At 40.9% G+C, this 13,363-nt stretch overlaps 1 protein-coding gene across 8 annotated transcripts in view; it reads right to left on the minus strand.

The window, feature by feature from the left end:
• The window catches only part of KIAA1217 (KIAA1217 ortholog), a 563,370-nt gene that overhangs the window by 377,496 nt on the left and 172,511 nt on the right, over window positions 1-13,363 (minus strand). The window contains exon 1 of one of the 8 annotated variants that reach the window (XM_031937969.1): window positions 6,475-6,882. The exons of 2 other annotated variants lie outside the window; for them this stretch is intronic. In XM_031937969.1, coding sequence (XP_031793829.1) covers window positions 6,475-6,544 — 70 coding nt within the window. In that variant the 5' untranslated portion in view covers window positions 6,545-6,882. Of the gene's footprint in view, window positions 1-6,474; window positions 6,883-13,363 lie in introns of those variants that run through there. 5 more of the 8 variants (XM_031937970.1, XM_031937980.1, XM_031937977.1 and 2 more) reach the window with 5 other exon arrangements.

The following is a 13,363-nucleotide window of genomic DNA, read 5'->3' on the forward strand; positions in this document are numbered from 1 at the left end:
CTTCAAATAGGTGATTTCATAAGTGTGATTGGCCCCTCAATGAGTTAAGTGAAAATATACTCCCTTGAAAGTCAGGTGGTCAGAATGCCAATCTTTGCTCTGCCCCTAATTTTCTATGTCTTATAGAGAAAGGTGCTGGGACCTTGGAACAGGAATAGCCTTTTGGAAATGACCAACAGGATGATTTCAGAAAGGCCTGGAGAGACTTACATGAACTGATGCTGAATGAAATGAGTAGGACCAGGAGATCATTATATACTTACTTCAACAACAATACTATATGATGACCAGTTCTGATGGACCTGGCCATCCTCAGCAAGGAGATCAACCAAATCATTTCCAATGGAGCAGTAATGAACTGAACCAGCTACGCCCAGAGAAAGAACTCTGGGAGATGACTAAAAACCATTACATTGAATTCCCAATCCCTATATTTATGCCCACCTGCATTTTTGATTTACTTCACAAGCTAATTGTACAATATTTCAGAGTCTGATTCTTTATATACAGCAAAATAACATTTTGGTCATGTATACTTATTGGGTATCTAATTTAGATTTTAATGTATTTAACATCTACTGGTCATCCTGCCATCTAGGGGAGGGGGTGGGGGGTAAGAGGTGAAAAATTGGAACAAGAGGTTTGGCAATCGTTAATGCTGTGAAGTTACCCATACATATAATCTGTAAATAAAAGGCTATTAAATAAAAAATAATAAAAAAAAAGGAATAGCCTTTTGGTTAAAGAGGAGTCTGAATGGATGGCCTCCCAGTGACTTTCCAGCCTTCACATTCTTCTCTTACCATTCACCCATGAAGGTGGCAACCCTTCTTCAATTATGATACCACCTCTGTGAGTCGTAGCCAAATATTTATTCCCCCAGTTAGTGACCTTTGGGATTTATCTGAAATAGTAAATGGCATCTTGCACTGGTAAAGGGAGTTTTCTCATCTGGAAATTCCCTATGACAACAAACCTTTAGCAAGATTTTGTATGTGTGACAAACTCTTCCGCGGGTCTGCTAAAGCCTATGGATGAACCCCTTCTCAGCATTAAGCTTCGAAACTATGAAAAAAGATTCATAGAACGACGATGAAAACCAAAGGTTGGTGAAAACAAATATGCCATTCCCTCAAACTGAGGTCACACCCTCCCTGAAATCCATCCTTGTACCTATGTTAAGAACGCTTGTTTTAATGTAATAAACAGCTCAGGGCTTATCAACATTGATGTTCTGATGCCAGACACACCATCTGTCTCTAGTCCCTCAAAGTCTCACCAGCTCCATAGGAAAACAGCATTCATGCTCTACTAGCCTAGACTTTGAGAAACTCTGGTCACTTTCACACAGTCAAAATAATTCGACCTGATGTCCTGCCTCAAGACTAACAAATTACTTTGCATGGTGACCTATGAGGTAAAAAGTATAAATATTATATAGTATTATAGTCTCTCTCTCTGCCTTTCTCTCTGTGTCTTATGTCTCTCTGTTATCTCTGTCACTATCTCTCTCTCTCTCCTCTCTCCCTCTCTCTGTCTCTCTTTCTGTCTTTTTGTGTCTTTCCTCTCTCTCTCTCTCTCTCTCTCTCTCTCTCTCTCTCTCTCTCCTCTACCTCTGTCTCTCTGTCTTTTTCTCTCTCTTCTCTCTGTCTCCTTTAACAGTTGAGGAAAGTGACATTCAGAGAGGGTAATATTCCATCCATAGGTGCACAGCACATTGGCTACAGAATTTGTACCTGGGTCTCCTGACTTTAACTCTAGTGCTTTTTCCATTTTGCCAGTGCTAAGAATATCTTATAGAAGGTTTATAGAAACAGGCCTTATTTTTATATCAACAGCTTCATTCTGGTCCTGACTTCTTCCCTTAAATTGTAGACCCTTGGCCAGAGATAGAGAAAATATCCAGGCTGACTTACAGCTAACTGATTTTTGACTTTTTTCCTTTTTTGCCAAAGTACAAGGATTAGGACTATCCATATTGACCATAATAGAGAATACTTATTCTATGTAGTAAGAATCTATACAGCATTCTATGTGTAGAATCTAGCATTCAATGCTAGATTTGGACAGAATGCTAGATTTGGAGTCCAAAAGAGCTGCGTTCTGATCTTTCCTTCTCAGTTTAATAGCTATGATAAATTGCTTCACCCTAAATCTTTTCCCTCATCTGTAAAATGGGGATAATAATGTACATATCACTTAGCTTACTTATATGTATTTATATACATACACATATCATGTGAGATAGTAAGCTTATACACATACATATAAACATAAATCACATATATAATATGTAAGATAATATATAATACATAAAGCAAGCGCTTTGCAAACTTTAAAATGCTAATCCACATAGCAGTTGTTATCATTACTATCATGTATAAAATACAAATGCAGATTATTTGTGGATTATACTACTCACCCCCCTCCCAAAAAAAAAAAAAAAAAAAAAAGATATCCAAGGGATAAAAGAGCAGCTGACACACTTTTGTACTCAAAGCTTATTATCCTTTCTTGGACACTCCCATATAGGCCAGACCATGCCTTCAGAAGAACAAAAATGACAGAAAATAATTAAAAGGTTTGTGTATTTGAGGCTGACATTTTGGAAAGAGCATTGAGAGTGTCTATGAGGGGCTATCAGATTTAAATTTACATTTAAATAAACAATACAGATTGATATGAGTGATATAGACACCAGATGATGGTAGGCACCAAAACGTGGGGTTCAGTCATGTGGAAAATTCACAATGGCCATTCTCTTTGACAATGCAGGGATACAATGGACAGCAGCAATGGCAAACAGGAAATAGAGTTGGGAGAACATAGAAACAAATTCCTCAGTGGAACTCAATTACCCAGTAGAAAGGGAGTGCCCCATGAGCTTGGGGAGTGTCCTAGCTGGCAGGCTAAATCCTGAAAAGGACTCAGCACCCCAAAAAGAGTTAGCTAGCTATAAGAACTGGGTTGAGAAGCATAGTGGAGTAGGAGAGATAGTGGGAGGGATTAGGAGAAAGACACCCTGAAGCAGAATGCCATGGCGGCTGAGCAAAAAAAAAAAAAGGAAGGCAGTAGCCATGGGATGCCCCATAAGTAGATTGTAAAGGGAAAATTTAACCTCAGGAACATGACTGGGATTTTTGACAGGACATGGCAAAGTAAAACTACTCCAACAGAAGATGGGTCTCAGGGGTTTGACATAACGTGGATTTCTGATTGGAGGACCTCCCCAGGGAGGGAGACCATGAAGTTAAACTGATCTCAATCAGTGCCTTCTCCCTGCTTGCCTCAGGGACCAATTCCTTAGTTTCTCTCCCTCAAATATATCATTCAGGACCTCATCACAGATGAGAGATCGGTAGAGACGGAAAGGACCTTAAAAATCATCTAGTCAACTCTCCTCATTTCTTTTTTGCTTTAGAATGAGATAAGTAATATTAAGATTTGATCAAACAAGTAACAGGAAGATACTGCAAGAGCTTTCGCTTCTACCAACAGCTACAAATCCATGAACTTCTATCCTTCACTGCCCTAAGCAGCCTTGTTGTTGTTCAACTGCTCTGTATGTTCAGGATATGTACCCCAGAGGCTTCCAGCTTCTTCTATCTCCCAAAGTCTATTCCAATTCATGGTTATTGCTTCCATACTATTATTTGATTACCATTTTACCTTTTCCATTGCGCTGTCCTCATTGTTGAGTTATTTCTTTTGCCTAACTAATCTGGCAAGCTGATAGGTGGCATTGTGAATAGAGTACCTGGCCTGGAGTCAAGAAGACTCATCTTCCCAAGTTCAAATCTAGCCTCAGACAGTAGCTGTGTGACCACAAGCAAGTCGCTTAATCCTGGTGGCCTCAGTTTCCCCTGGAGAAAGAAACGATTTCCAGTACTTTTGCCAAGAAACAAAGAGTTGGAAACAGCCCCAACAGATAATCTAGAGTTTACTTCCCTTTGTTATAAATTTTTTTAAATTAATTTCACAAGAATTTATCTTTCCCTCCCACAACCTTCCCACTTTAATTAAAAGAAAAAGAAAAAAAGAATCCTTCACAACACAGAGTTCAGCAAAACAATGCCCTACATTGACCAAGTCCAAAAATAAACATCTTGTTTTGCATTTTATATCCATCACCTGTCTGCAAGGAGATTTTATCTGAAGTCTTCAGGGGACTCAGGAAAACCTCATTTTAAACATAAGGAAATTGAGGTTCAAAAAAAGTATAGGATTTTTACTAAAATTATTTTGCCTAGTTAGTGACTGATCTGGGAAGATAATCCAAGTCTCTGGATTCCAGTCTGGTTGGTTTACTTTTATTTCAACACACAGCCTGCAGCAAATGAAAGGATCTTCCGGGCAAAAGAATGGGATTTTGACAACTTCAGTCCTTTCATTCACCTCCCATCCCCAAGGGCACAGCAATTACCAGGGATGTAGGTTTTAGAATAAAACAAGACTGGGTGGTTTGATACTCTTTTCAGTCTGGCCTCTGGGGGTCCCCCAACCCACATTCCTGACAGCTTACAGAGTTAGGAGAGGCAGTGGAGTAGCAGAGGAGGTAGTAGAGACCAATCCCTTTGGGACAGCCATTATGTATCCAGCCTGGTCATCCCCAGCCCTGCTCTCCAAAGGTCTTCTATGGTAACCAAGTATAACCAGACTTGGGTGGCTTGGAGAGGAGATTTCTCTACCAGCCTGGGCACTTTTTTTTTTTTTTTTTAACACCAATATTAAAACTGGAGCAGATGTCCTAGAGCATCTGCAGGTCCCTCTAGCAACCCTAAGGGACTCAGTAGGGACTGTGGGCTTTAAACATGACATGGGAAGGTATCTCCCAACCCACCTACGAAGTCAGCAAGAATCCCTACAGTTGACAGCTCCCTCCTTGCCCATGGCACAATGACCAGATGCTGTTGAATTCTCAGGTGTTTCCAGATGATTAGAGATAACTTGCCATTCTGTTTGCTCCTTATTCATACTGACCAGTCAGACTAGCTCCTGCAATATATTCTCATCCTATTCTGGGGCTGCAATTCTTCAGCTGAAGTCACAGTCCACTCATCAAGTTTTCCATAACCATCTTTTTTTTTTTTTTTTTTTTTAAGCATCTTATCTAGAAATCTCAATGTCTTGGGGCTTCTCCACATACTTTTTCTCGGGACCATATTTTTGACTTCGGGAATAATCATTTGCAAGCATCTTTTAAGATACAGACGGGACTCTAGATTGGGTGAGCACTGCAATTCCTGCCAATCCCAATTCCTACAAATCTAAGTCGCAGCCCTCCAAAGTTTCCCAAGCCTAAATCCTCTCCATTTCCCCCCGAGGTTTCCCCTCCATTCTAATTACATTTTCTTCTGTGGGGGCTTAGTTTTGCATTTTCCCGGTAGATGAGTCATTGATGACTTCCCCTTTTACATACCAGATGAAAACATACCTTTCCCCAAGTGGATAATCCCGACCCCCACACTGATTGCTATGCCATGGAACACATATTTCTGTTGTTAAATGGCCTCTGAATGAACTTCAGGAGGAGGTGGGGCTCAGATTTAAGCGTTTTCAGAGCATGCCATCTACACCGTACTCAGGGACTCTATAAGGCATCGTCACAAGGTAGCCGCAGCAAAATGTTGCTGAAGCGACCATTCATTCCCGGCCCCATTTTTACAACGTCCTTGGAACTGTAAGCTTCTGGGAATTCCCCGGGGATGGGTGGGAGAAATAGACATGTCCCTCTGGTAGGTGATTTAGAAAGGGAGTCACCCCAAAACCTGGTTTCCCAATCCTACCTTACCCTAGCTATCCCCCACGCCCCCTCCAACTTTGCTTAGCTAGCGAATTCTTCCATTTCCAGTCAAGCATTGAGCTTTCGTCCCAAAGACAACTTCATTGGAGCAAAATGCTTCAAAACCAACCTGAGATACAAAGCTAAAAAAAACAAACAAGCAAACCAAAAACCAATAACAGAAACCCACGCTGATCAAACTGCTCGGCTTCTTCCAAAAGCTGCAGCAGCGACTACAAAACAAATAAACTTGCCTGGTGCAATTCACAACTCAGCCTCGCCGCTAAGCCTTGAATGGGACCCCTCGGCAGCCTCGCAGTGAGCTTCATTCACATAAAGGGCTTCATTACAGCTAAGGAGCCCAAACTCTGTCTTAAAACTCCAGCTCGCGGTACAGAGCCTTGCCTAGCGAGCAGCGCTCATAATATGCTAGCGGAGTATGTCACGAAATGTGACATCAGTTCACCAAGTTTTCTGCTTTGGGGAGTCGAGGAGAAAAGGAAAAAAGGCTTCCTTAAGATAAATCCAACGCAAGAAGTTAAAGGACTTTTGAACAGCCACATGCACAAGAGAAATCGTGTTCCTTTTCCTCCCGTTCTCTCTTTGCCGTGCACTCTGTCTCGAGTTATAAAAAGCAGCAGCGAGGGACACGCTTAAATGGAACTCCATCTTTGAATGATTCTGTTACTTACCCTTCATCTGTCTGCTGTCTGCCGAGCAGGGAAGGCAGAGCTCAAATTTCTGGCTTTCATTTTCCTCCATTGTCCCAGCCTCCTGAGCACGCTCCCCCGCTCCTAACTTTAAAAACTGCAGTTCTGAGCCCAGCCAGAAAGGGGTCTGGGGGGCCGGGGGGGGGGGCGGAGGGCTGGGAAACCCCACCCTCAACTGGTCTCTACTATAGGGCAAAGTCTCCAGCAAAAACAAACTGCATTCCAGACGCCGGGGCGATCCGCTCCCCGGGACTGGTCCTGTCGGAATGGTGGGCAGTACTTCGTGAGGCTGGAGCAGGACCAGCCCCCAAGCCGCTTGCTCACGCTCAGGGCCCCAACAGGTGATGATGGGCTTCCTACGCAGGACTTCTGGCCGCCTGTTTTCCAGGGCTCGCAACTCCAGAGGCATTGCAGCCAACAGGCGTTATTGGGAAAGGAAACATTTCACACAGGATTACAGACGTGTATCTCTGTGGGAATCCAGACTTCTTTTAATCTCAAAGCACAGGGCAGTTCTTTTCACGACATACATAAGGATCCCTAGTTTTTAAATATCTCACTGGCGATCCCCAAAGATCTCACTTTAATTCCTTTTAAAAAGAAAAGGAACTTGAATGAAATAGTTTGCGGGGAGTTTCCAGAAAGCCACTTCCAGCTACCACTAATTTGCCAGGACCTAATTAATATCTAGAAGACATGTATCTCTGTGGGAATCCAGATTTCTTTTCATCTCAAAACATAGGGTAGGATCTTTTCACAAATACACAAGGATCCCTAGTTTTTAAATATCTCACTGGCGATCCCCAAACATTTCACTTTAATTCCTTTTAAAAAGAAAAGGAACTTAAATGAAATAGTTTCCCGGGAGTTTCCAGAAAGCCACTTCCAGCTACTACTAACTTGCCAGGGACTAATTAATATCTTGAAGTATAAAGTATAATTTGGACCGCTTTAATGGAATCAATTTCAGTCATTTAATCTGGACTTGGGAAGGAAGACCCAGACAATTGCTTGAATCACAAATTGGAAGAGTAAACTGACCCTTTGAATCTTGACTTAATTAAAAATAACAACTGAAAAACAATTAAACACATTCTTTGGATCTGTTGGATTACATGGAACTCGCATTAAAAAAAAAAAAAAAAAAAGACCGACAAATATTTATTTTGTTCTTGACTCAGTCCTTGAAAACCTGGCATAGTTCCCAGGAATTAAAAACAGGAGGTATAATGTCCACGCAGAAAAGATGGGAAAGGCAATCTAGATCATATTAACTCTGCTCTTTCAGATAGCTAAACAAGAACACAATCACTAACAATGTAATAAATTAGTCAACAGAGTCCCGATGATTTTAAGATACAGAGTTAATAGTGGTAGGTGTGCCATTCCTTGGGGAAGGGGGGAAGGGCATCCTTTGACCCACTTTCCAATCTGTTTAGATGATATTTTAACCTGATATAGACCAAGATTAGGTACACCACAATGGTTGGGCCAACTTCCTGCCTATGACCTTGAATCACCTGCGTTTGGAAATGTTCGAGGACATATTCTTCTCATTTGTGGCAAAAAGATGCGGAAGCCTCCAAAGAACAAAGGATATGGACAGAAAGGAAGTTAACCCCGCCAGACATTCCCAAAAGAGATTGGGAAGGGAAGAAGGTCAACGATAGGGAAGAAGGAGGGGACCTTTTATGGCCACCTTTCTTAATAACCAGAAAGAATGTGGTGAACTTTTGGGAAAACCAATATGTGCAGTTGGGTTTACACAGTAAATAATCCAAGGGCTTAATAATTGTGCAGAGATTTTACCACATGATCTTTACATAAAGAAGACCTGATCTCAGATCTGTTTTTTTTTTTTCCATCAATAATGAGAACAAACATCTTTCAATAGAGCTGCATTTTGTCTTTGGGCTTTCTTACAGCCCAGGACTGGCAAGAAATGCTCCTCATTCATTATTTGTTTACAACTTCTTCTCAGGGCCCCAGACCTAAAAAATGCTGATCTTTGTCTAGGTCATTGGATGGTCTCTGCCAGATGTCCTTCTTCCTGATTTCTGACTCCTAAATGACTGGCTTTGGTCTGATCCGTCCCTACCTGTCATTTGACAGAATGCAGAGACCCTAGCCAGAAAGAGATAGTAGCAGCCTCAGCTTTGGACTGAAGCCTCTCACAGAAACTGGATAGAAGCAAACTCATTTGTGTGTAATCATATTGGTGATTTACTGAAGTCATTTGGAAAGTAAAGGGTCTACTCTTAGATGTTCTATGGATCCCTAGAGAGCTGAGGCAAGTAGAATCTTTTGCCAGGTCTGAACTCTTGTTGGAGTAAATTTCTCAACCTTTTTTGATCTTAGGCCCCTTTCCATTTAAAAAAAATTATTGAAGCCCCCCCACAAGAGTTTTTGTTTATGTAAGTTATATCTATCAAAACGAACCACATTCAAAAGTCTTAGTATCATTATGGAAAGTTTAGATCTTGTAGATCTTCTGGAAAGGTCTTAGTGACCCCCAGGGGTTCCCAGACCACCCTTTGAGAATAGCTGAAAGTTAAGCAAATACACTCCATGGGATATCGCCTCCCCTCCCCCACAGTCAACTCAAACAACAGCCTAAGTAGACATTCCACTCCCCAAAGAGCAAAACTTTTAGTGGAATGCCACAGAAGACAAAGAAAGAAAAGTAAAGAAGAAATACATTCAGACAAGGGATAAAAATGAAAAACCATGAAATCGGGGCATTTTTTTAAACACCAAAACTTTTTTTTTTTTTCTTATCACTGAGTACTTCCTCCTATCTTATATGTCCTGGTTGAGATGAGGAAGGGGGGAATAGGATATTTTAAAAATACCAAATAAATGAACCTCTGCAGAATTCCAGAATCTCAGAAATAGCAAGGACCTAATCCTATCTGGTATTCTATAATATCACCAATAAATGAACATCTGGCCTTCCCTTGAAAACATTTAACAGGGGAGGAAGAGCCCATTCTTTGATTCTACAGAAGGGCACCATCACACTTCCTCCTGGCCAACCAAAATTCTAAACTCTGGGTCATCTTATTTTCTTCCTTTATCCAACTCTCCAAGGATCACTGATTCTGCTCCACATTTGTCCCACCAGTTCCTGTCTCAACATTCACCCAGCCGTCATCTTCCATCAGGAACTCCTCAACTGTTGTCTAGACTTTCTAAGGTCCCTTGTAGATTGAAATCTAGGTGCCTGGGTGGATAGAGCACAGGTGCTCAGAATCAGGATGACTCATCTTCCTGAGTTCAAATCCAGCCACAGACACTTACTAGTTGTGAGATCCTGGACAAGTCACTTTATCCTGTTTGACTCAGTTTCCTCATCTGTAAAATGAGCTGGTGAAAGAAACAACAAACTATTCCAGGATTATTTCCAAGAAACCCCCAAATAGAATCACAAAGAGACAGACTAAATATGATTGAAAAACAACCCCTAGCCTAACTGATGATCCACTCAAACTACCAATTTTACTATTCCCTGTTCATGATAATCAGTTTCTTGGTCTCTGTACATTTGCATAGTCTGTCTACCCAATCTAATATGATCTTTCTCCCCACCTCCTAAAACGACTAACTCATTCCATTTTGCATCTGCTACCCTGCTCTTTAGAGTTTCAACTTCAGGGAATAAGATGTCCCCTTCCAGGTTAAACTCTTCACCTCTAATCTCATCACCAAAAACACTTCAAAGAAGCCCTCATCCTCCCAATCCCCTATTGTGGATAGAACCCTCTACATGGAGTCAGGAAAATCAAATCCATCCTCAGACACTTATTGACTAAATCTGGCGTAGTTTCTTCATCTGCAAAATAGGAATAATGCCTCAAAGAGAATATTGTGAGCATTAAAGAAGATAATACATATAAATATTTTGCAAACATAGGAGCAGTATATATGTTGGATAATTTTTTACTTGAATCACTGAGGTAAAAATAAATTTTTTTTGCAACACAGATGTTCTAGGAAAATATGGCTATATTGCATGTTTGACATTAAAGTCGGTGACTTTGAAATTACTGAAGACATCCAGATCTGTTTCCTTCTTTGTAAAATTTGAGAGCTGAACCACGTGAGCTCTAAGCAGAACTTTGCTTATTAAAACATGGTTGTTTATATTGTTTTTGTTTGTTTGTTTTGTCATTAGAGTATGAGATTCTTAAGTCCTATTCACTCATTTTTCATTTGAGGTATTGGGAACATTGTAAATGCTTAATAAAAGTCAGCTAAGTGGTGCCATCATGCACAAAGTAGTGAGCCTAAATTCAATTCCAGCCTCAGATACTTTTTAGCTGTTTGTCATTTAACTTGTTTGCCTGTCCTTGCCCAGAAAACCCTTAGGATGATTGATTGATTGATTGGTGTGCTATGGCCCATGGGATCATGAAGAGTGGGACATGACTGAACAAGAACAAATGCTTAATTAATGTTTGTTGACTGTAATTAGAATTTTTAAACCCGTTAGAAGGCAGGCAGCACAAAGTGTACCCCAAGTGGACTTGGGGGTGACAAAGATCCAAGTTGGTAAGCTGCTGGAGGTGAAGCTAGAACCTGGGCTTGGACGGAAAGCATTCATGTCTTACCCATTAACTGAGGATGTGTCCCAAGAGTCTGTCCTTGGCTCTCTTTTCTTTTTCCCTATGTGTTTTTTTTTTTCATTTGCTGTTTTCATCAACTTCCATGGGTTCAATGATCATTTCTAAGTTCATATTATCACATCTACATATTCAGCTCTAGTATCCCTCCTAAGCTATAGTTACACCTTTTAGATACCTCAGACTGGGTATCCTAGAGACATCTCAGACTCGATATGTCCAAAACAGAATTCATCTTCCTCCCCAAAAATCTACTCTTTCCCACTACTCTTTTGCCACCATCTTTCTTTCAAATATCTGCATATCCCCAAACCAGCAATGGAGACCAGAACAGTGTTTTCATGGAACTCAAAAGACCATAGATTTAGAATTAGGTGGGACCTTGGAAAGAGAGCTTTAATTAGGTTAAAGCAAGTGATGGACCCAGGGTTCCAGTCTTAGGGTGCAAATTTTAGATGATGCTATTAGAGCTGACTGATAGTCCTTCAGCAGTGTAAAAACACTAGAGTTGTTTTGGACACAGGCTCAAAAGCCAGGGTTATCTTCATTCCTCTTTCTCATTCGCTTCACGTATCTAATTCATAGCCATTTTTTATTTCTACTTTCATAGTATCTCTCATGTATTCTCTTCACTCACATGACCACCACCCTTGCTCACACCCTCTTTATCTCTCACCTGGACTATAGTAATAGTCTTTTAATTAGTGACCTGGATTCATGAATCTCCTTACCCCAATTCATCCTCCATTTAGTTACCAAAGAGACTTTACTAAAAGTCCTCTTTCCTGCCTCCCTCCCACTACTCAGTAAATCCAGGAACTTTTTTTTCTTTTTATTAAATCTAAGATCAGATATAAAATCCTGTGTTTGTCCTTTGGTGGTGTTTGTGCTATGTTCTCAAAGACAACCATGACATCAAGGAGATGCTGCCATGACATGCAAGTGGATTGGATTTAAGTGAGGGAGGAGTGTATTGGGTCACCAGGGTCACTTTATTCTCCAGAGCCATCTGAGTCCAGTGGCATGATACAGATCAGATGGCCCTGATTTGCTGGACATTTAAAACTTCACAAACTGGTCCCTTCTTACCTTCCCACTCTTCTTATGCTTTCCTCCTTTCCATTACACTAGCCTGCTTTCATCTCTATGTCTTTGAACTGGCTATGCACACTCCCATTCCTGCAATGCTCTCCCTTCTCTCTGTCACCTCTTAGTTTTCCTGGATTATTTGAGGATTCTACTCAAATTCCACTTTCTACAGGAGGCCTTACCTAGTCCTTCAGCTGCTGGTGCCTTCCCCTCTCAGATTACCCTCTATCTCCTCTGTATATATTTTGTATGTGCCTAATTATTCACCTATTATCTCTTCCCAGCTTCTCAAGAGCAGAAATTGCCTTTGTCTTTCTTTGTCTCCCTGTGCTTAGCACAGTATCTGGCAGAGTACCTGGCCCATTAATGTTTGATGACTGACTGATGGAAGGAGCTCACTCTAGCTAGCCAACTGGTAGCCTCCTATTTTACCTAATTATTCTTGCTAATCAGGTGTTGGACTTTAGTGTTTTTACACTGCTTAAGGACTACCAGTCAGTTCTATTAGCATCTTTTAAAATTTTCCTAAGACTGGATCTTTGGATCAAAGCATTACTTGCTCATCCTATTTCAAATTCTCTTTCTAAGATCCCACTTAATTCTATGATCTTAATTTTTTTTTATTTTGCTGAGGCAGTTGAGGTTAAGTGACTTGCCTAGGGTCACACAGCTAGGAATCTGAGGTTGGATTTGAACTTTGGTCCTCCTGATTTCAGAGCCACTGCTCTAGTCACTGTACCATCTAGCTGCCCCTAAATCTATGATCTTTTGAGTTCCATGAAAACAGTGTTCTGGGCTCTCTTGCTGATTTGCAGATATGTATGCCCAGATATGTATGCAGATATGTATGCAGATATGCTTAATTGCTTTTATAGCCCAATATGTCTACTATCGTACTTTAGACTTTGCTGGGAAAGGCACAAAGGAATTTAGATGAAATTGAAATCTGATTTCTTCCCAATGCCATAAGAAGTTACAATATCGACACCAGAAAAAGATGAGCATGGGACGGGGCGAGAAAGGGAAGGACAATCTTTAAACTCTATTCTATTGTCCGAGGAAGGGGAGTGTCTGTTTTGTTGGCAGTTGTTGGCAATTCATCCATCTAAACAAGCTCACACACAAAAAATTCCACAGAACTGAGAAAGGGAAATATTGAG

This window comes from Sarcophilus harrisii, chromosome 5 (genome assembly GCF_902635505.1).
Source record: "Sarcophilus harrisii chromosome 5, mSarHar1.11, whole genome shotgun sequence".
In the NCBI taxonomy this organism is placed as follows: Eukaryota; Metazoa; Chordata; class Mammalia; order Dasyuromorphia; family Dasyuridae; genus Sarcophilus; species Sarcophilus harrisii.